The sequence below is a fragment of the Medicago truncatula genome, chromosome 3 (genome assembly GCF_003473485.1).
Source record: "Medicago truncatula cultivar Jemalong A17 chromosome 3, MtrunA17r5.0-ANR, whole genome shotgun sequence".
In the NCBI taxonomy this organism is placed as follows: domain Eukaryota; kingdom Viridiplantae; phylum Streptophyta; class Magnoliopsida; order Fabales; family Fabaceae; genus Medicago; species Medicago truncatula.
Window position 1 is genome coordinate 25,419,673 of NC_053044.1, and position 24,190 is coordinate 25,443,862.

The 24,190-nt window shown below is 33.8% G+C and overlaps 3 protein-coding genes across 6 annotated transcripts; 1 reads left to right on the plus strand and 2 right to left on the minus strand.

The window, feature by feature from the left end:
- Positions 1-163: 163 nt before the first annotated feature.
- LOC11444830 (kinesin-like protein KIN-12F) lies at positions 164-7,154 on the minus strand. Its single transcript, XM_003600199.4, has 16 exons — positions 6,768-7,154; positions 6,551-6,679; positions 5,359-5,442; positions 5,124-5,249; positions 4,966-5,025; positions 4,802-4,855; positions 4,603-4,695; positions 4,326-4,421; positions 4,077-4,222; positions 3,330-3,479; positions 2,833-2,956; positions 1,947-2,753; positions 1,767-1,865; positions 1,601-1,690; positions 707-1,492; positions 164-610 (listed from the first exon to the last, which is right to left on the minus strand). Exons 1-16 carry the CDS (start codon positions 6,996-6,998, stop codon positions 359-361), a joined length of 3,327 nt encoding a protein of 1,108 aa, XP_003600247.2. The 5' UTR covers positions 6,999-7,154; the 3' UTR covers positions 164-358.
- Positions 7,155-15,392: 8,238 nt separating this feature from the next.
- Positions 15,393-18,158, plus strand: LOC11444832 (uncharacterized). 4 transcript variants are annotated; one of them, XM_003600201.4, is made up of 2 exons: positions 15,393-15,638; positions 16,379-18,158. In XM_003600201.4, the coding sequence occupies exon 2, from the start codon at positions 16,397-16,399 to the stop codon at positions 17,693-17,695; it is 1,299 nt and encodes a 432-aa protein (XP_003600249.2). In that variant the 5' UTR covers positions 15,393-15,638; positions 16,379-16,396; the 3' UTR covers positions 17,696-18,158. The 4 variants fall into 4 exon arrangements, with proteins under 4 accessions (XP_003600249.2, XP_039687132.1, XP_024633403.1 ...); XM_039831198.1 differs by having other exon boundaries at positions 15,394-15,640; positions 16,387-18,158; XM_024777635.2 differs by lacking the exon at positions 15,393-15,638 and adding an exon at positions 15,977-16,103.
- Positions 18,159-18,396: 238 nt separating this feature from the next.
- On the minus strand, positions 18,397-23,918 carry LOC11444833 (protein TORNADO 1). The gene is made up of 3 exons (XM_003600202.3): positions 22,283-23,918; positions 20,599-21,845; positions 18,397-20,040 (listed from the first exon to the last, which is right to left on the minus strand). Exons 1-3 carry the CDS (start codon positions 23,793-23,795, stop codon positions 18,655-18,657), a joined length of 4,146 nt encoding a protein of 1,381 aa, XP_003600250.2. The 5' UTR covers positions 23,796-23,918; the 3' UTR covers positions 18,397-18,654.
- Positions 23,919-24,190: the final 272 nt, after the last annotated feature.

A 24,190-nucleotide genomic window follows, 5' to 3' on the forward strand; every position in this document is an offset into this window, starting at 1 on the left:
GGCATATGTTTCATAACATAGAACTTCATGATTGCAATAAGAATAAAAATCAGACCTTTCTGTTCACATCTTTTAGTTGATAGTTTTTAAGAAGAAAGCATGAGGAGCTTTACTTACACATTAAAATTCAAGGTGGTAACGACAAGAATTCAATGCTACTATATTACTTTCCCTCAAAAAAAAATGCTACTATATTACTTATAAGTATACAAGCAAACAAAGAATTATACTTCCCATAGACCAAGTGTTGATTGATAGATCACAACTTGAAAAAATATCTAAAAATTGACTTTACGGGTTCCTTTCGATCCAAGTAGGATCTACTTCCAGACAAACAGGTGATTGCAGTATCGATGAATTAGTAATGCTCTTGATATATCGCTCCGAATTCTGCTCTCCATGCTTGATCATCATAAGCATAGGAAGAAGTTGTATTATTGTGTTTCATATCAGAATCCTCTTGATACAGTGGCCTCAATGCAGACTCTGGCAATTTGCTCTCTGCAAGATACTGCTTCATGGTATTAATCTCTGTATTGTGTTTTCTATTCAGCTTCTCCACTTGCATTTTTAACTCTTCGTTATCTTGTCGGACATTTGCAAAGTTTTCCTGTATAACATAAGAAATGTAATAAACAATAAATGAGTCAGAAATATGCAATGCAACATTTACTAAAAATCTTCTCAATCAATGATAGAATTGTACCTCTGCAACATATGCAGCTTGTTCAGCTTCTCTTAGTCTAACAAGTAGTTCCCCGGCAGCCTGAACAGCTTCAGCAGTGTCTCGAAGTTGTATTTTCAAACACTGGTTCTCTTTTTTCAATAATTTTGACTCCCTTTCCCTCTCCAGCCTCAATGCAGAAAGCTCAGAAGAAAGGGATTTGGCAAAGCGTGCTTTACCTTTTTTAGAGGCTTTTATCACTGCCTTCTTCACCTCGGCTATCCCTTCCTTCATAGCATCATGCTTTGAAGCCAAGTCATCATATTTTTCTTGAAGATCAGTATAGTGTTCTACCATTCTTGCATGCCCGTTAACAGCTCTTTTTAGTGCATCGTCCATTTCTTCTGCACCCTTCTTCTCTAACTTCAGTTCAGTTTCCAACTTCTCTGCACGCCGGCGGTATGACTCAAGGTCAGCTCTAAGTTCGTCAGTAAGACAAATCCAATCGCTTTCCATTTCTGTCCATCTCTCTCTTTCATTTTCCAGCTCCTCATTCCTATTATCGTGAGAAAATACTCCACTTTTTTGCAGTTGTATGGATCTTGACATTAAAGAAGTTCTCAGTTTGTCTGTAGAAATTTTGACTGGTGCATCACTATATAATTGCAGCTTGCTCCTAAGACTCTGAATTTCCTTGAGTAGTGATTCTTTCTCAGTTGAATCAAAAGAGATCTCTCTCTGATCTAACTCTTCAAGGACTTCTTTGATTTCACATTTTTCCTCTATAACATACAGCGAATGACCATGCAAGGAATTGCTCCTCAGAAGCTGCAAATGACAAAAGAAGAAAACAAATTAAATCAAATCAGAACAAACCGTCGTCTGGGTAGAATTTATATGTATAAAATTAAATTGAATTAAAGATCAACAATGGACCTTGTTTTCATCCTTCATGGAGCTACACTCTTCACCCTCATCAAACACAGAAATGGAGTTCATATTTTTCTCTCCTTTCAATTTCTCCACCTGGAGACAAATGCACAATATCAGTAAATGTAGAAACCAACCACAAACATAATTCAGGAAGGCAGAATCTTAATACCAATTGATTTAGTTGCTCAATTCTAGCTGCTTGCTCCTTACAAACACTCTCGAGCTCCGTCTCTCTCATTTGGTCTTTTGCCCTTACATTTTCCAAATGCTTTAAGAGCGAAAAAAGGAAAAATAGTCAGTAAAAAATACTTTTGAAAGAGAAATTTGTAGAGATTAGGTTGAAACATACTTTTGGAACTTTATCTGTTAAATCTGTACGACAAGATGCACAAAGGAATGTGGAAGTTACTTCATCATTAGAAATGTTTTGTTGTATTGTTTGATCATAAGGTTCAACCTTGTCGATTTCTAGACATGGTGTCAAAGTTAAACGGCCAAAAGAAAAGGAGCTTGAAGATTTGTTCAATGGCGAGTTCTGTTGGTGATAATCAATTATCTGTAATCCCCTCTGGAGACTTTCTGCCAAGGACTCAGCTTTGCCTGACTGTAATGAAGTTTGCATATGCTCACCCCGTTTAAACAATTTTCCTGAAAGGTCATTCCCGAAAGTTGAACTCTCAGAAACATTGTTCCCACTTCCTAGATAACTCGATGAAAAAGCCACACTTTTCCTTTGGTTATTTCTGAATTTTGGAGACTCGGACAACTCTGGTCCATCAAATATTGGAGATTTGCTGCATGAAATGACTGAAATGCTATCACCAACAGAATTTTCTTCACCTATGGTTGTGTCTGCATCATAATTTTCCTCAAAAGAATAAAACTGAACACAATCTTCACCGACAGAAATGTACTTTGGAACCCCTTCACATGAACTATCTAATTCATCAATTTGCTGGCGTAATTGCTGTATGTCATCCTCACCGACATTTACAGCTACACCAGTATTATTATCTAAGTTAGATAGGAGTATAGAACGGTTTAAGCTGACTTTCAATTGATTAAGGCTTTCCCGCACGTTATGTCCTTGGAAGCATCCATTCTTACCCCCAACTGAGCTATGAACATCACCAGCCTTCACTCTAATAAGTTCTTCCTGAACCAAAGAAAACACAGAGACTTGCATCAGTCTAATCCTTATAAAACTGTTTCAATTAAAAAGTCCAGGAGTTTACCTTCAAGTGTCGGATTTTACCACTCAAATCGTCAGCCTCGTTTATTACATTAATAATTGGCTTGTTTCTAATGGATCTTACTTTCTCCCCAAATCTGAGTGTGCAGACTGTTTCATCATTGCTCCTACAATCAAAAAGTTGAATCTTTATCTCTAGAACTCAATACTTTCCTATTACTCTATAGACAGACAAACTATGCTCTTTGATCCAGGTAAATACTACCTATGCCCCTAATGATAATCCCCCTCTTAAAAATATTGTCCCTAAATATAAGCACCTTTTCAAATTAATAGATACTTCATTAGCTTTTTGCAAATATAGCATATAAAAAAACAAATATATCCCTTATAATTACTACCAATTTGTCATGGAAAGTTAGAATTTAATACATATACAAAAGATAGTTATAAAAATGTACACATTAATGACATTGCTAACTATTCTTAATATATGTGAGAAATGTCAAAGATAGTTATAAAAAAGAAGGGAGGTAGTACTTGTTATGAGGGGAGATGGAACATATTACTGAGAGTTTAGCATTTCCACCAAGTGATTCTTGTAGCAATCGAGTTAAACAGGAGTTACTGTGTGGAATGTCTTCATCTTCTCTAGACTGAGATTTGTCCGTAAGAGCGTCCACTAAATGCCTACATCAGTTAAATACAAAAGTTACAAATAGAAAACAATCAAGGTGATGGACTTGGTTATTAAGTAGTGATACAAGCAACTAATCCACAAGTAGCCGGACAATGCTCTTCGAAGAAGAAAAATGTTAATATATGGAATTAAGTAGCAAAGTAGCAATAGTTTGACATAGTAAAATACGCAGATAATGCATTACTTTTATGTTTCAACTTATTGAAAAATCCATCCAAACATGTGGTAGAAGATATAAATAGGAAATGAGAAGTCATTTAAGGCCTATTTGTATCGGCTTATTTGAGCTCGTTAACTGACATAAACACTTGTGAGACTGTTTAGTTTCACAAGTGCTTATGAAAAAAACATTTGACATGTCCATAAGCTGTTTTCAGCTTATTTCCGTAATGTCTCTAGGATAGCTTATGAAAACAACTTATAGGTTATATGAAAACAACTTATAGGTTATATGAATACAATTTCACTTTATTTTATCCTTTGTTATAGAAATAATTTATACATACGCACTTATACGATAAGTGCTTGTGCGATAAACAATTAATTACGTTCTTTATCCAAACAGGGCCTTAATCATGGGATCTTACCCAAGCTGAGATAACGATTTCTTTACATGTCTGCTTTCCCATAGATATTGGCTGCTCCCATTGTCAACACTATCCCCATCTAATCCGGCAAGATCGATAAGGCTGATTCTGCTAGCTTTTAAACTACTGAAACCCTTTGTGGTGCCCTGAAGAATCAGTTAATGAAACCCATACTTAGCATCATAGCCATAGTTTCCTCACACCAATGCTAGAAATGTTAAGTAGAATTGTTATGAAATATGGCATTACCTTACACAAAGACTCAATGACAAAAGTGAAAATGACATGTGATCTAGAGCTATTAAAATTTAAGCTTGTTGCTCCGGTTTTTCTGCTTGAAAGGCCCTGCAGCACAAACGAATATAGCTGATCAAGATTTGAACAAATATATTAAACAAAAAAACCAAGGCAAATGCATACAATTGCTTGACAAATATTTCAGCTAACATAAACAAGTATTCAGCTTCTAATAAATGGCATAGAGAAATCTGACTTTCGACGGTAAAACGCTAGAATGCTTCTCTACCTTAATCAGAGCTTGTGCCACATCATCATAGCATGTGACATATTCCTCTATCAGATTCTCAACATGAAACCCATTTTTGGAGTCATCCTTTATCTGCAACATGATATGGACCAAGCCATAATTATAATTATCTTGCAGCGCTTAAAACTGGAGTAGAAAATAATATCATATTTAACACAAGATGACAGTATACCCCTACCTCAAGGTTCTGCTGGTTTGGATTGAGTAAATTCCCAATTTGATCGTTATATATCTGTTACAAAACAAGGAAAAAAAGGAGCAAAAAAATGCATTAGCAACTCCAAGGGGCAAGCTCACTGCTACATTCGAAAGCTTTATAATGACATTCAAGTTCAAACTTACCTCAAGAAAAGAACAACGGCATTTATAGCTGAACTGTTTCTGGTCAGACATAAGTCTCTCCTAATTTAGCAATTCAAACTCAAACAGTCAAAATTCAAAATACCATAATGCAGAAATTTAGTAAAATAATAACAATTAATGTAGGAAGTAGAACATACTCTTTCAAGCTCAGAAAATAACATTCGGAAAATCCGAGGAACAATTCCCTGTTGACTATGACGCGAGGGATCCTCAGCCATGGCACTTGGCGAACCCCACATTGTATAAGTCTTTCCGCTTCCAGACTGGTAAAGAAGTACAATACATATGGAAGGGTTAATAACCATTAACCTCAATACTTCCATAACAAATGCTATACATTTTTTCACTTGAAAGTTTAAAATCAAAATGTACCTGGCCATATGACAGAATTGAAGTGTTGTAACCAGCTAAAGCATTTCGAACCAAGGGAACACCAACCGACTGAAAAACATCTTCCTGAACATACATATGACAGCCGATAAATCACATTAGTGGTTGATCTTCTATTACGCATACAAAGAAACAACAAACAAACCTTATTTCACCATGTAAAAAGGCTATATAGATCAAATGACGTCATAACATCCTTCTATCATACTCACTTATATGCATATGAAGCAACATAATTAAACCAAATTAGTAAAATTACTTTTTTTTGACAAGATTAGTCAAATTACTTATTCCTTTGTTTTAACAGAAAATTCAACAAATTTCCGATTACCCTATACCAATCAGTATCTTACAATACAAAATTGAACCTGATTGACAGGAATCTCTATGTTGCATCTATTTTGGACGGGAATCTCAGTTTGAATCCCAATTCACTATGATGAATCTCAAGTCATTCTAATGAATTATAACCTAAACTTAGTGCATCCAACTAGTTTTTTCCCCATTTGATTTATGGATTTAATCTTGAACTATGATGAATCCCTCTAATGATATATTAGCTTATAGGTTTGCTATTTTTTTCACTGAAAAATGTCATTCATAATAAGATTCGATTCACGGTTCAGAATTCACGAGTTGAATCTCAATTTGATAACCATACCCTTCACTCAAAATCGTGTAAACTCATTGAAGATCTAAAGCACATTTACACACACAGCGAATCTAATCTAAGTTCGCTATCTAATACCTGATTGGAGTCAGCATTAAAAATGAATCTCTGTGTTGCATCTATTTTGCACATGAATTTTATTTCAAATCCCATTTCACTACGAAGAATCACAATTCATTCTAATTCTAATTCTAATGAATCACAGCTAAAACTTAGTGTAGCCAACTACATTTTTCCCCATTTGATTTATTACTTTAACATTGAACTATGATAAATACCAATTAGCTTATAGTTTTGCTATTGTTTTTTACTAAAACATGACATTTTTACTAGTGATGTAACTTACAATTCATAATAAGATCCGATTCACGATTCAGAATTCAATTTGAATCTCAATTTGATAACCATACCCTTCACTCAAAAATAAAAATCATGTAAAATCGTTTAAAATCTAAACCACAACTACACACAGAGTAAATCTAAGATAATTTCTCTATCTACTACCTGATTGGATTCAGCATCAAGAACATCATCAAATTTGAACTGTTCATCCCCAACACACAAACCATCAGAAGAAAACTTCTTAACAATCAAATCACCCTCTTTTTCATCAGGACTAATTCTCACCACAACCTGTTTCAAAATCCAAAAACAACACATATCAGTATAAATTGAACACTGAAAAATGCAACAAAAACAGAAACTAAAAATTTGAACTTGCCTTAACGTGAGGGTTATTATGAGAAAATTGTGATTTGGGGTGTGATTGAATTTGGTTATGAGTGATGGGTATGTTTGAATTTGGTGGAGGAACGTTTTCAAGATTGGATTTAGGGTTTGAAGAAATGGGTTTACGGAAGGATGAAATTGGAAGAAGGTTTTTGATTGAAGTTGAAGTGAAGGTTCCGAAGAAACTGTTATCGTTGTTGTTGTTGTTGTTCTTTGGCTTCATTGTTAGAGAGAGAGAGAGAGAGAGAGAGAGAGAGAGAGATTCAAATGAAGGAAAGAGAGGGAAGAGGAAGATGAAGAGTGTGTTGTTGCTTGGAGCTGTTGTTTTGGTTTGAACTGAGATGAACGTTATGAATGTTTTAAATTCCAAAATTGTCCTTTTGGCTTTATGGGAAGTGCTTGCTTCTTCCTATCTTTCTAAATATATAAAGTAAAGGTTTAATAATGTTTGTGTTTCTCCTAAATTAATTGATGTTTTCTTTTTAAGGATAAATTAATTGATGTTTAAAAATGCCTACTTTGAAGTTGATCTTGTTCACATTATTTTATTAAAATAAACAAATAAATATTAGAGCGCATATCTCGAATGGAGGGTAATTCTAACTAGGTTGATATTATTTGCCGGTCCCAATTAGATTGACATAGTCAGCTAAAAACGACTGGAGCAACAACAATACTCCTTTTGGTCTTAACAATAAGCAACTTTTTACTCTCACTTGATTAACCAAACGCTCACTTGATTGTCTATATGACCTTTCAATTTTAAAAGCTTTTGTGTTGGCGGGTCATGCTTGTTCCGCTCTTCTAATTACTACTAACTTGATTGTCTATATGTCTTTTACTTGCTTTGGAAAAAAGACATTTGATGGCTCGTAGACGCAGAAAAATAATAGGCATTATTCTAGCTCCTTGGAAAAAGACATATTTGATGTCTTATTTTTCAAAGCTTTGCAGAAAAACAAAAGCGAGTCAAAACTTTCCTCCCAAAATCTATAAAATTGGAACCCTAATTTTATAATTTGTCACTTAAAGTTCAAAATCTCCAAAAATTGTTCAAAGCTTTGGTATTCGGAAATGATAGGTGGTGGACGTATGAGCAAAAATAGCTATATAATAGGTGGTCTTCATCTTCAAGTTCTATGTCTAATGGTGATGTGAGAGTACTTGAATGTTGGTGTCCTATAATATGCGTTGTAAGAAAATGCAACACTATCAAAAACCCAAGAATGTCTTTCTATTCTTGCCATCTGCCAAAGGTTTGTTTAACCATTATTGTGTGATGTCATAATGGTTTGTTTAACTTCTACTAATTCTGAATTTTCTTTGTACATGATGATGTTGAAAATTGTGGATTTTTTGTCTGGGTTGATGAAGCTGAATAATTAGGTTACTCTAAAGACAATGGAATTGGTGCTGGTCATGGAAGAAAGGCAAGATTGGTGGAGAAGTTTCAGTCCATGGTTAAGCCTATGGAAAGTGGCAATGAAGAGGTATGTGTATTATTGATTTATTGTAATGGAAATAGGTTGAAGATGAATGAATCCAACCTTTATGTCGAAATATTTTCATCAAATTAGTCCTTAAATTATTTGCCTAAGTATTAAATTGATCCCTGCATTATATAAAAAATATCATCAAATAAATCCTTGAATTATTTAAACAGATGTCAATGCGATCCTTGGTGCATATATGTGCAGAACAAAGTACAAAAGTAAAGATACACAATTTAATCCTTGAATATACCATCAAATAAGTCGTAATTCAATCATTGCACTACAAGTGCAAAAACATTACATAAGCAAAAAGCAACCCAACTATGAGGCATTAACAAGTCATAAGTCATACATTCCATCAAATAAATCGTAATTCAATCATTACACTACAAGTGCAGGAATATTACATAGGTAAAAAGAAACCCAACCATGGGCATTAAGAAGTCATAAGTCATACTTTCTATGTCCTTAAATATTACATATCCAAAAAGAATTCAACTTGGGGGCATAATTTAAACAAGTCTAAATATTACATTTTCTAAAAGCATAATTTAATTAGGCATCAAACATCACTTCTTTGAAAATCCCGGGGTTGAGATAAACTCCATGAATTAGGGTTGAGTAGAACCGGATGACCCATAACTTTAATATGACATTCTAATAACTCCATAAGCAGTTGGATGTGGTGGAGCAGGAACCTTCACTGGTGTTTGCGTAGACTTCTCATTTGAAATAACTGGTTTAATAGAAAAAGAGATATTATGAGAAAATGAGGTATTCCTTATATAAACTCAATTTATGTATTCCTTATACATAACAAACTAGGTTAACATAGCAAGAAAACATAGTTTATGTAAAAGAAATATGTAAACTCAATTTATGTGAATTCAATTTACGTATTATAGTAAACCATGAACAATGACACATAAATACGGATGCAATAGTGTAATGATCCAAGTTAAACTTATAAGAATAAAATAGACTCAAGTTATATTAGGTGATGAGTGATAGGCGAGGAGATTTGAGTGGTTGATGCTTGTAGAAGGGTTTTTGTGTGGCATAGGTTTGTTGTTGCAAGGTATGGGTTGTGTTTTGGTAATACCATAAGGTGTTAAGCTATGAGGTATTCTTCCATGGTCAAAAGATCAAATCAATAATGTTTGTACACACACATAAAAAGATTCTTCTCAAAATATTCAATCATCTTTTTTTATCAATTTCCTCCTTATTATTAAAAAAAGATTTTTCATGTGTGTGTGTCCAAATACTTTTTCTTTGGTCCTGTGACCATATTAAAATTTCTCGTTAAACTAGTGTTAAGTGTTTTTAAGTCGGTTGTAATGGCTAAAAGTCTTTTAGCACAATTGGTCATTGTTTGAAGGCTAGTTAGTTGAGAGTGTAAAATTTGTTTGAGAATGGACATGGTGTTGGGAGGAAAGTTTGGAGGCAGAGAGTGGTTGGTAAAATTTGGGTATGTTTTTGTTGGTGAGTGTGGGTGATGAAGTTTGGTTGTTGATAGGTTTGTGGCTTCAACAATGTATGAACATTGATGATTGTAGGATCATAAAGGTTGTGATTGTAGTAGTGGTTGGGAGGAGAATCCATGACAATAAAAGCACCAATTGTTATGTACAACTTTTGTGGTTGTTCATCAATGGAGGATAATTACTCTAAAAGGGACTAATAAGTTACAACTACATTATTCTAACAAACTAATTCTTCTTTAATTTCTTTTTATAATGATTATAATGATCTTTCCTTTATTTATACCATTTGTATTTTAACAACTTAATATATAACTCATCTTAATAGATCCCTCTGAATCCTTCTAGAATGCATGACTCATCACCTAATATAACTTTGGTTTATTTTATTCTTATGTGCTTAACTTAGATCATTACAAATACTCTCTTATTTTTTGTTTTAGACAAGGCAAATTATCTCTTAAGGAAATCATTCCTCAAAAAAAAAAAAAACTATAGAAATGGCATCTTAGACAAAAAGAATGAAAAAAAGAAGAAAAAGAAATTGAAAGTTAAAACGCTCCATGAGGATGATGGTGCATTATTGGGGGGAGTGGGGACAGCGTACTAGCCGTTGAGGTCGGCCAAGCTTATTTCAGCATTTCATTTCTCGCACGCAGCTCCTTCCTTCTCATTTTAAATTTATTATTCCTTGAATTTAATGGAGGAACGTGTGTAATATTATTATACTTTTAGTCTATTTTTACTTTTTCTTAAAAATATAAAACAAATTTTGTAAAAAAGTAGAAATAACAATATTCAATTGTTTTTTGTCAAAACCAAACTATTAATGAATGTTTACTGAGCTGATAACGAATTGACTTACTCGCAAGATCGTGAGTTCAACTCTTGTTGTCCTCCTTGTGAGGACATCTTTAATAGATGATTTCTACTTTAAGACAATTTTAAGTTATAACAATATTAATTAAAATGTTATGTAATAATTGCAAACGTTCCTATAAATATTATGTTTATTTGGTTTTTTGTCCATGCAGAAAAAAATTGCTCTACAGTCCCTGCAAAATTAAAATGTCTTAATCTTGGTCTCTACTCTACCCAGTAGCCAGCCAGTACCCATCAAGGCATGGTGTAAACATACATTTTTCATTTTTTTTTTTAATATAATATGAAGGTAGGGACCAAAATTAAAACATTGTGATTTTACAAACTATAGTGATTTGTTTTTGCATGTGAGAACAAAAATTATTTCTTATTTAATTTGAAAGGATGATCTGAATATTTAAAATTATTATTTTTTAAAATGACAAATGTTATTTCTTATTTAATTTCCTTATTCAATAAGTCCCTCAATGTAAAATGACTTTTTAGAAGGAAAAATATTTTTAATCAAACACAATTATTTAATAAATCCTCTAACAATGGACAACTTGATTAAAAAGGCGTGTGTTTCAGCATAATGTTCAGCTTTGTTGGATGGTTGTGGCAAAGTGGAGGATATAGATCACCTATTTCTCTTTTGTGATTTTTTTGGGAAAAATCTGTCATGATATTTCTAGTAATTGGCTGGGTTTTACGACGGTGCGTCATGTGCATGTGAAACATCATTTAATCCAATTTGGAGCTTTAGGTGGGTTACCTAAAAGTATCCGCTCAACTCTTCATCTCATTTGACTTTTTTGTGTCTGGGTATGGCAAGAAAGAAATTCTCGTTTTTTTCTTAAAATAAAAAGATGAATCATACAACATCTTCTTGACAAAATTAAACTTCAATCTTATTGGTGATTGCAAGCAAATCGCTTCAATTTTGCTTTGAGTTATTATTCTTGGTGGCTTAACCTTTTAATTTGTTTGGAGATCATGTTGTAATTTTCTTTGTTTTTGTTCTTTTTTTTGGTTTCTTGCTATTTGTATTCTTTGATGTAACTTGATATTTCCTTTCCTAATTTCCTCTTGACGCATCTTGTGCTAGAAAAATCAAACGTTTTTAGTTTGATACAATACATTTTAGCTTCTTAAGCAAATTCAATTTAAACTTCTGCACAAAAACTAACTCTGAATTAATATCAAAAGTAGATTATAATAGTTTTTTTTTTTTTTTGAGCAAATGTAGATTATAATAGTTGTTAAAGATAATTAGTAATGATTCTATTTTCTTTCCATGTGTTTCTTAGTTGTAGTAATCATTCAAAGGATCAATCACCTCAATCTCTCGTTGATGTTTTGAAATTAGAGCAATCGCAATTTGCAAATACCCTTTCATGCAGTACCAAGCTTGTGTTGGAAAGTCCACAAAATAAGCTAAATTACATATAAATTATTTTATATCATATATACTTCATCCAATATTAATTATAAAAAAATACTCTTTAAATTTATTGAATAACTAATGTATTAAATATTTTTTTTTGAATAAACTAATGTATTAGACATGATATATAGATAAAAAGGATCAATTATTCAATAATATATAGATCAAAAAGATCAATTATTTAATAAATTTGAAGAGTGAAATGTTACTTATAACCGAAATCGTAGGAAATATTTCTCGAAGTAGAGTTGTTTTGGGTTACAATTAGCTTTCTAGTGATATTGATCACTTGATAGTAACGGTCCTAATGAAAAGTTTTGTTACGAATATATACGTGTTGTCAAATTTTGGAAAATATACATTAAAAATGATACTAACGGTCGTAATGAAGAATTTTCTTACGTATATATACGTGCTGTCAAATTTTGAAAATATATACTAAAAAAATATAAATAACTGAGAAAAAAGTATTAATTTACTAAGTCATCTTTTTTTAATCAATAATTTATTAAGTCATCTAGAAGAACTAAGTAGACTTGTAAAGTGTTCTCATGTGCCTAGATTTCAACATCTAACTTGACATTTGACAATAACTGCAATGTGTGTTTAGATTCTCATAAGTGTTAATGTGTGATTTTCATAAAATGAAATATCATCCACGATCTTTTAAATTAGATGTTTATAACAAATTAATATTTTAAATTTTTGTTACAAATTAGTCCTTTTAAGGTATAAAATATATGCATCATTATCTTATTTTAATCAAACTCAATTAAAAAAAAATGTTTATACATAGACATTTAATATTAAGTTTTTTCTTGAAATAATTTAATGTTAAGTTGATAGGTGTGAATTTACCGCTCTCAAAACTAGGATTCATATGTGTATTTCAGTTTTGATTTAAAACAAAATTGATCGATTATTTGATTTATAATGATGTTGATAAAATATTTATCCGTAGAATTACATCTTGGATCCTCTCATTCTTCATCCTTCACCAAGTTGTATTTATCTCTCACTTAATCTTCTCTCTTGATCTTTATTTATTTATTTATTCTCTCTTGATTTTCTCTGTAATATTTAGAGAGAGATAGATACAATTTGGTAAAGGGGGCAGAAGAGAATTAAAGGAATGAGATGATTCAAGTTCGTAAAATTAGGCTTGAATGCAAATACAAGAAGAAGAAAATGTGCATAAGTCGTTATATTTGATGTCATAAACACTTTTGGACCTACCACATCAATGTTAGATGATCCATAAACATTTTTTAACAAAGTTGAATGAAACAATGATTAACGATATAAATATTCTACGGCTTAAATGATCAATTTATAACAAAAAATCTTAAAGAACTAACTTGTTAAAAATATTCAACTGAAAAAGTCACCGAAGGTATTTAGACCAAAAACTATATTTTATAGTTTGAACAATATATAGTTCACTGGTATTTTATCGAATTTTTAGTCATTCAAATAATGCATAAAACAAAGTTATAAATGAGTATGTTAACTTTTTTTTTTTTAAGAACACCAATTAAGAAGTTAGAAAATGAATAAATCAATAAATACACAGTTAAAAAGATAAAATTTAAAGTTTTCTCTTTGAGTTGCTGCTATATAGTGCGAATATATAAGGTACGGCATGCTGCGAATTCACCGATTTTATATTTTTATTTTATTTTAATCAAACTTAAGTAAAATACAACAAGTTTCACATCCAACGGTTGAGATAAGTTCGTCGTTTTTCGCACATTGGAATTTTCGCACTAACGAGCTTTTTCCTTTCTCTTTTGTGAGTCGTCACCTAAAATCCTAATTTTTTCTCCATCATTCACCAAAGATAGGTGATTTATCGTCAATTTTTAACATCAAATCATCTTTCTAAATCGTTTTTCTCCTCCTCTTAAAGCATTTGATACAAAACTTGTGAAAATTTTATCTTAAAAATTCATATATTGAACATATTAAAACATAAAAAAATATTTTTTTACATAAAAATTATCAATTAATTCCATTTTAAATTTATTAACTGAGTACACTATGTTATTTTCTCCCTAGCAAACGGTTTTTTGAATTGGCAGGCTTAAAATGTACAAGCATGACAGAACAGCCGACTGCAGTGCACTCTTTAATATACATTCTTTTGCAGGTGTTATTGTCAATATGTATGGAAAGAAAAGTCATATCATATGAGAAAAAGCACACCATACCCCACTTACAAAAATCCACTCAAATGCATTCTGATTGGTCTCTTTGTGATTAGGGTCCATGGCGTGGGTCGGCGTGTCTATACCTCCCTCCCTTTCCTCTATTATTAAATAAAAATATTAGTTAATTATGATTAACTTTTAGAGAATGCTAATGAGTTTTTAGGCTTCGCTTGCGAGTTTAGAGGAGAAGATTTGGTAAAAAAAGAATGAGTAAATGGAACAAATAGAGGAAAATAGGAGGAGAGAGCTTTGAGGGTTAATTTTTCTTCATAATACTAAACTCTCCTCATTTAGGGGAACTAAAAAATTATATTGGAGAAGAGTTTATATGAATTCTTTACAACCCTAAGTTTTTTCTCTTGTGATTTCGTTATCGTAGAACGACGTTGTTTTGTTCTTATCTTTGTGTGACATTGTTTGCTTTTCCGTTTTATTACGATGTTTGTCATGTTCATATTTTCATATTAGTTTTAAGCTAGTACATATCTAATCAATGTCTTTATATGGAACCAAGAATTCATGAGACAATTTATTGATCACACAATAGAAACAAACTTATATCTAGCACACCATTAACCTCCCCTAAGAAAAAAAAAATCTAGTACACCATTAACCTCCTTTGTTAATCATATAATTAACCTACACTTTAAAAGAAATACAAAAGAAGCACTAATGATACTCTGTTTTCAACACACATTTTAACACTCATTCTCTTATTCAACAAGACTCATATGGATCATACTACTTTATGTGAGATCTATTTTTAAAGCGCAAAATTCACAAATGTTTCATCTGATTAAATAGTGAGTGTTGAAAAACAAATGTTACAACAACAAATATCACATATGAACTTATAAACTCTTGGATAAAATGGTAACGAATCTCTTCTAGCTTAACCAACGAGTTCGATTGAGTACTAGAAATACAACAATCTCTTTAAATGAGAGTTTTACTATCCATTTCAATTATATTTGGGTTCGAAAAATTAGTCTTTGCAATTGCATGCACACGATAGTCGATTCTCATAAAAAAAAAAAAAAAAAATTTAGCCTAGTGTTGGTTTCCCACATAGTACCTACCGTATATATAATGGTATTATACTATTACTACACTCCAAATATACATAGTTGCACTTCATTGTATATGTAATTTCCTCACAGATCCCTACATCACATACACTCATATCATTCATTTCTCTCTCTCATCAATCACCTATATCCATCCTCCTTTCCCTTTAAACAACAAAGTTCACAACTTTTTTGTTCTTTCTGTAACACTACCTCGGTTCAATCACCTGGGTCATCCTCTGATTCTGTCTTTGAGCCACACACACACACAACTTTGACTTTTGAAACAACCAAAGTTCAGGTAAAAAAGCATAGCATGTTCTGTTTCAGTAACATGTATATGCACTTTGCAGATTTATTTACTTTTTGAATTTTTTTGATTGATTCCTAGTTTTGCTTCAATTATTACTTTTGAGTACTTTTTTGTGTGATTTGATGAGGAATTTAAAGTGGGTTTGTGTTGGAATTGTGTCATATATAGCATAGGTTATTGTGCTTTTGCTTTTTTCCTGTTTTTTCTCTCTTGGATTCTGTGGAAGTGTTTCTGTTTTGAGCAAATAATTAAAGTTTGTACGCTTTATTGGAATCTGATGATATTTTTTGTGACCCTTTTGATTATTTTTGCTAGTTTTTATAAGCTTGGAGAATTTAGGTATATTAGTATATCACTTGCAAGTTTCAATTTTGAGAGGTAATTAGGTTTTGGTTTTTGCTCCTCTTGTGTTTTGCTGGTTTTGATTCTCAATTCTGAATTTGCTTCTCAAAGGTTTGGAGGAACTCAAGTTCAAGCTTCTTTCTTTCCTTGTTTTCCTATGTTACTTTATATGCAGTTATGTTAGTTTCTTTTTTGGATCTGCTTAACCCTAGATTTTAGGACATTTAACTTATGTGTTTTTAGTACTGGAGTAATGAATTTTGTGTTTTGCTAGTACTAGGTCGTTTAGCTAGTCTTAAGAATCTTGTGTTTTTTTTATCTTAGTTATGAAGTTTGTGTTAAAACTTGTATGAATTGGCATTCATGTAGCTTTTGTGCTTTGACAGGTTCTCAATTACTGTTGTATGATCATGGATTCCCCACAATCTGTTGTATCACCCTTTAGAACCTCAGTCTTGGGTGAGGGTGAGAAGCACAAGTCTGATGTTACCACACAAAGCAATGGTCCTTCCTCTAAGGATATTGAAGTCAACGGGAAGGAAACTATCATGTCAAATGCCGAGGAATGCGTTGGAGTGCTCGATGTTTATATACATCAGGCTAGGGACATTCAGAATATTTGCATATACCACAAGCAAGATGTTTATGCTAAGATTTACCTGACAAGTAATCCGGAGAACAGCGTCTCTACTAAGACCATTAATGGAGGTGGAAGGAACCCTGTGTTTAACGACAATCTTCGTCTCAATGTTTGGGATGTTGATTCGTCTCTCAAATGTGAGCTATGGATGCTTAGCAGGGTGAAGAATTATCTTGAAGATCAGTTGCTTGGTTTTGCTTTGGTGCCGTTGTCAGAAGTACTAGTCCAGAATGGTAAACTAGAGAAAGAGTTTTCTCTTTCTTCAACTGATCTGTTTCATTCTCCTTCAGGTTTTGTTCAATTGTCCATTGCTTACACCGGTGCTACACCTGATGTTATGGCAATATCTGCTATGCCGGGGAAAGTGGCTACGCATGTCACTCAGCAGGACTCGGAAACATGTGAGTCATTGGCCAGAGATTTGGATAAAATTGAGTTTCCAGATCCTAAGATTGTAAACGAAGACCACTTAATGGTTTCGGAATACTTTGGCATTTCATGTGAGGAGACTCAGTGCTCTGATAGCTTGGCAACTTCTGATGCTGAAAATCATAGTTCGGAAGCTGGTGTTCGTCTTGTGGAAAGCTTCTCAGCATGCAGTGGTGAGTCTGTACATGTGGAACCTCCTAAGGTTGAGTCTCCACCAAGCAGTGTGTCAACAAATGGGGTTTCTTCTCCTTCTGCTCATGAAAGCTCAGAATCATCTGATGCTGCAGCAGCTTCTAAGTCCCCAAGTCATGAACAAGTTTCAGGAACCAAAGAGGTGAAAAAAGTGGATGTTAAAGACGGTGAGAGTGATTCCTCAAGTGTTGTTCCGAGTGATTTATTCCCTAAGCCTGTTGTGACTGTGAATATGCCAGAGCCGCAGATGGTTCAGCAGGATATAGTTGACATGTACATGAAAAGTATGCAGCAATTTACCGAGTCATTAGCGAAAATGAAGCTTCCTATGGACATCGAAAGTGAACCAACTACTTCAGGAAATTCAAGTACTGAGCAGAAACTACCGCAAACTAAGAACGCTAACTCCCGTGTCTATTATGGAAGCAGAGCTTTCTTCTGAGCTTTTGCTTCCTTGGTTTAAGGGAATACAGGCAGGTGACTGTAGATTTTAGATTAAAAACTGGGTTTTGGATTCTCTGTAGTCATGCAGTCATGAATCTCGGTCGTTAGATGAAGATTGGATCATATTTTAATATGTAATTTAATTTTAAAGTCAATTTGGCGAATTCAAGATACAATTGTTCTGATCTTCATCCAATGATCAGATCCCGTGTGTGTGCGACCGTGTGCTTTTTTGAGCGTAGGGAATTCGGGTCCGGAAAACTGATAATAGCAGTGAAATGAAATAATGTAGTATCCAGTGTGGTTTCTCCTTCTGTATTTCTTCTGATGTTGTAGGTTACAGGGAATATTACTTTGTACTCTCACAAGCTTGTTGCTATCTTAACTGTTGCATGAACTTTTCTGTGTTACCTTCTTTCTTTGTCCTTTTTGATTTAAATGTCAATGATTGTGAAATTGAACTTTATGGCACAACATACTATTTAATCATGTGTTCTAGTGATAATATGGTCCCACATTCACATGGTGAACACTAAAGTTGATGGAGCAAAATCTCCAGGATTTATCTTTCTTCTATTTCACATGCAAAAAGCTCATGCCATACAGCATCATGAGTCTTTATGGTTTTCGATTCTAAATTTGATTTGTCAGAGTCTAAAAAATTTGGATATTTATTCTTAATGAATTTGAAAAGCACTCTTAAAATGTAATTATATCATATCAGATAATCAGAAATGCTATTGATTAAGATTCCATCAATTTAGAAACTAAAATCTACTTGAATTACAGTAAATGTGACGAAATCACGGTGGCAGGGCAACATATGAACTCCTCTAAATGTTTCGGGAAACTTCAATACATTCCATATTCATGGCTGAAATAATAATGAACACACAAAAAACCAAAGAAAGAAACTTGAAAGCAAAGGTTCCTAGTGTTGTATAATGATTTCTTGTTTCAAATAGGCACTTCTATTATCTCTGCAGATCTGGAATACATGTGCTGCCTACAGATCCATGCAATCTGACCATTGTCCCGATACCTTACTCGCCACAGTCCAAACTTCTCTGCAATATCCTTCCCTGTGGAACACCTCCTTTCCCTTAAGAAATCAACCATCCATTGTTGTGCTGCTTTTATGTCTTGTTGAATGCCCCTTGAACCTTCTGCGGACCTGTTTCTATGACCGATAGCAGCAGCCCCTACAACACCAGCTGCAGTTGCCCCGGCTGCACCAAAGAGAAGCGAAGAGCCGCCCAAATGAGCCACTTCCTTGCTCAAATCTGGTATCATTTGCCCCATTCCAGCTGCAAGATGAGCTCCGATTTTAAGAGCAAAAGTTACCATGACCATGAACTTTTTCATATATGGAGCCAAAGACCTCACAGCCATGTTATCAACTTGCATCATTTCACAGCCCATCTGATCTTCAACAACATGCATTTGTCCTCGGAACTCGCATAACATGTGAAGCCGGAGAGCAGTCATGCCAGAAACCATGGTGGTGATCAGTCTCCTTGAGTAGTTTTCTGCTTTTACAAAATAGAACATGTTCGGTACTTTCCTTTCCTCAACTTGTGCATTGAAGGTTGCTATGTAATTCACTTTGCGATGAAGCTCAAGTAGGAGTCTGTGTTCATAATACCTTAGCCCTTGGATTTCTTGCTTCAAGTCTCTGATTTCTTGTTCAATAATTTTGAGTCTCTGTAAAACTTCTTCAACCCCTTTTGCAATGCCACCAAAGGATGGTTCAACTTTCTCAGCTTCATTGCTTAAGGTTATATCTTGATCTCGCCCTTCAGGGTTATTTTCAGGTGGGATTTGCAGCTCTTGAGCAAGATTGTGTAGGTCATGATACCTGCGATGAAGCACTTCTCGGAAGTCATCATCTGATAAAAGGTCTCGCGCAAAATCAAACCCTTCTTGGAGAATAGGCCTACCAGAATCCAAGACCGGACTCCATGTGTGCTGATAATCATACATGCTGTCTGCTGGAAGTGATAGTAGTGCTTGTTTCAGTTGCTGCAGGGAAGCAAATTGAGTTTTTCTGTACCTAGGGGGTGTCAAACTTCGCACACATTCAGGTCTAATGACATTTTCTGTCAAGGTGATCCCATGGCAAACACTTTGAATCGCCGGGATTATAAGTTGCTGAATGACTCTTAAAGTTTCTGTCAAATTTTTGGTGGAGCATGCAAGAACGTCGATGTAGTAACCTAGTTGTCCTCCAAGCTCAACTCTGATGTAGATTCCATTAATGCTGATTGAAATGAGGTACTTTTCAAGACTGTAAGTTGCACCATGTTGATTCATCAGAGCCTTTATTTTGTTGTGAAGGTGTACCTGCAGCACGAAACGAGAAAATTGTAGTCAAGGAAAATACTGAAAATCCTAGAAAACGTAGCTTTAAAGACTTATGGGTGAAGATCAAAATCGAAACAGTTTGTAAAAATATAGTAGCATATGGCTTGTGTATTTTGCAGGTAAAACCTAATCATGTTCCTTTCCAAACTATTTTATATATATATTTGCACTCTTTGAACCTCATTTGAGTTAGGTTTCTGAATCATCAGAAAAATAATTAACATTTAATGAACTTTGGGACACTGTTGTCAAACAGCGGCTATAGCAGAGCACCATAGCACCACACAATTTGAACAAACCACTGTTGTTCCGCGATATGCTATTTAGTATGAAGTCTTTGTAGAGGTGCTATAGTGCTATAGCATGACAAAATACGAACAAACCATTATTTTCCGTGATCTTCTGTTGACAACATTGCTTTGAAATACTAAGTGCAGGGAATGATTTATTGTAAAAAATGTAAAAGAAGTTGCAAGAAACAATTGCAAAGAGTGAAACTGAGGGAATAAAAGAGGAGCATGATGGAGAAACACTTGCCTGTAAGCGAGGGAAGAATCCTGGAGTTAGAAACGTATGACTCGAATCATCACATTCAAGATGGCGTCCGGCATAAAGACAGTCTGGTGAGCTTATCTGCCACCTCTGAGGCCTTCCTCTACCCTCTTCAAGAATGGAAGGAATCAACAGTAGAGAATTTTGATCTGATGGATCTTGTTCATAACAAAGTTCAAGTTTAAGCATCATTCTCACAAGGTCACTAGCATCTAAGTTCTCAAATACCTTTGACCCCATACCAGGAATTGGACTTTGTAAACTTCCTTTTAAAATTTTCTCAAGTTCCTTCCTACTAATGAATCCATTGTTTTCCGAAGATTGTTGCCTTCTAACATTCAACTTTATGAGCTGGCCAAGTACTTCACCACAGAACCACTCACAATCTAAAATTAGAAACTCCAACTCATCAAAATAAATCACTTCTCCAATGTGGTGAAGACAAGTAGCTATAGCTTTTCGCTTCATTTCCACCGCTTCTTTATTATAATGTCTTGATCGAATTCTCAAATATGGGACTTTTACTTGACACAGCTCACCAAACTCCTTCCACTTCATAGCTGGCTTGTTGTAGTTCTCTGATCTCCATTCTGATAAAATCTGTATTAGATCGTTGCAAAGTTGATAAACTCGTGGTACTCTTTGCAGAACTGTTTTGCACGTCTTTCGGATGTGATGAGTGAGTTTACCAACTGATGCTGATGATCTTGCGTCAACCGTGAATACAGTTTGGTAGAAATCAACATAGCCTTGAAACTTGTCTCTCAATCTCTGAATTGAATCTACCGTTTGCTGCAGATTTTGTGATGATTGGTTGATTTTATCGAAGTGTGTGAGAACAATAGCTACACTTGGCAGCATGCATTGTTGTCCTGCTCTTTTGGAATTGGAAACTATGAACCTAAGCCAATATTGCAAATCCTCTTCAATCTCTGCAGTGCTTTTTGGTTCTCTGTTACTTGGCTTCCTGAATAAACTCGATATAATGATGAAAATTGACGCACTACCGCTACCTGGGAACATAAGATCATGGAGGGAGAAAAACTCATGTTGACCAGCAAGATTCCATATTGAAATCTTTGTATCCTCATCCTTGAATGTTTTTATCTTCATTCCAACTGTTTTGACAGCCTGCTCCACTGGATTCACTATTGTCCTTACTTGATCCAAGTAGGGTAGTGCCGCCGAAGCAGAGAAGTTTTGTGATATTGAATGACAAAGTGTGGCTTTTCCTGGAAATATGAGTTTAAGCTATAATTCAGATTGATTTCATTTTGAAAAACAGCTTAATTAAATGTTTAGAAGAGTATATAAGCTCTTATCATATAAATGCTCATGTATAAGCTATTTATATAACAAATGATAAAATAAAGTCAAACTGTTTTCATATAAGTCGTAAGCTATTTTCATAAGCTATCATGTAGGGCTTATGAAAATAAGATTAAAAGTTAAAACAATTTATGGACATGTCATAAGTTGTTTCTATAAACTCTCAAAACAGTTTCACAAATGCTTATTCCAGCAGATAAGCTCAAATACGTCAATCCAAACAGACCTTTACTATTAGTCTGTGTTTATATGAAAATTCTGCTTAATTAAGTTTCATGATCTTGTTTTATTTACATTTTAAGGCGGTGTTTTGTGAAATCAATTTATATTTAAACATTACCTGCATATTCTTGTCCACAAAAGAAAACTCTGCAACTCTTAGGCTCAGTGAGTGGCATATCTTTGATCAAATCCATTTCTGGTTCAGGATTCTCATTCTGCCCTAATCTCTGATAAATCCCAATAGACTCTCCAGAATTGTGTAAAGGTGTTCTAGTAAGATCAATTTCTTCAATCCAAGGATTTATCTGAAGTGTCTCCATAATTGTCTGCAGCAACATCTCTCCTTGAACACCTTTACAACCTTGCAAAGACAAACATTTCAAGCTAGCATTCTTCTCTAAACTCTTGAAGATTTTAACAAAATCATCTGGTTTCAAACTCTCATCATCATGTATCCCGAACCGCGTCACCGTCTCATTCGTTACTAAAAACTGTGTTATAGCTACTAAACCATCCCTTCCTATTCTTGTTCTCCCTCCCCCCAAAGTAACACATTTCAAACTAGTGTTAGCTTGCATTTGCAATGATGAAAATCTACTCAGAGGACAAAGTAAATGCTCGACACCGATTCCGCGGAACCAATTTCCTGCTACATGTAATTTTTGCAGACTATGATTTTTAAACAGTCCAGCAGCAATATACACAATGCCCTTATCTTTCAGACATGTTCTTGAAAAATTAACCTCTTTTAGGGTTTGGTTTTGTTCTAAAACCCATCTAAATTCCTTAGCACATTTTGATTTTATCTTAACACCAGTCATATCAAGTGATTTAACTGTGAAATTCATTCCTAAGGAACATGCAACCCTACAAGTACCTGAAAAGTTAAGCTTGTAAATTCTAAGTGTATTGTTCCCAGGTACAAACTCAACAACCTTTGAACTTCTTTCACCATTTTGATCACCACTCCAAACATGAACTTCCATGGTTCTATTCCTTGCCAAAACTGCAGATATAAGAGGTGTAGCAGTGATGTAATTTGAGTCAAAAATTGTTAACAGCTTAAGAGATGGATTAACTTCAATCATCTTTGAAATTTCTTCAGCACCTCTTGAACCTATTGAATCTTCCCAAATCTGCAACTCCTCCAAACTATGATTCACCATAAGTGAAGAAGCAAGTAAACAAGCTCCAACAGAACCAATACATGATTCTGAAAACATAATCTCTTTAACCATTTTATTCTCCTTCAAAATGTCAGAAAGATCTAACATACTTTTTCCATTGAACCTGTTTCTTCTAAAAACAACTTGCTTTATAGTATGATAATTTCTCAGAAGGGTTCCAAGGTTTTTTACCTGTTGTGATTCCCATTCAACTCTGTGAAACTCCAAATTTTTCAAGGTTGAATTTGTGTGGTGACATGATGCTAATGTTGCTAAAAGGTTGGTAAAATGTTGCTGATTTTGTTTGGAAATGTTTATGTTTATGGAGTTGTTTGTTTCTTGGTAACAAGTTGAAGTTGGTTGGGAAAGGTAGAAGGAAATGCTGTGTAGATTTTGGTTCTCCATCATGTTGATTGCTTGTTGTGCCCATTGTATGTCTTTTATGTTCTGGTTTGATGACATCATTAGTGTAGAAGCTCTTTCAATGTTGCATAAATTTGTTGTCTTTATAGCCCAACATCAAATGTTTTATGTTTTTGTTTGTGAAAGATAATGTACAAATGTTTCACATTGTAGTGACTTTAATTCTTTATAAGAATTTTGGATTAAACATTCTTGCTATATTCTTAACTTGTATTGATGGTGTCACTTTAGTAAAGAATAAAGATGTTTCTTTCTTATTTTAAATAATTATTCCTATTTAAGTTGTTTGAAGTTTGTTTGGAGTTGAAATTGTTCAGATTTGTTGGCTATTGGATATAAAAATGTTTTACCACCCTCATTTGAGCTAATTTTTTGGATGAGATTTAAACCTGGAAGAGTAGGTATTGAAGTGGTTTGGAATTTCACATTATGCAACT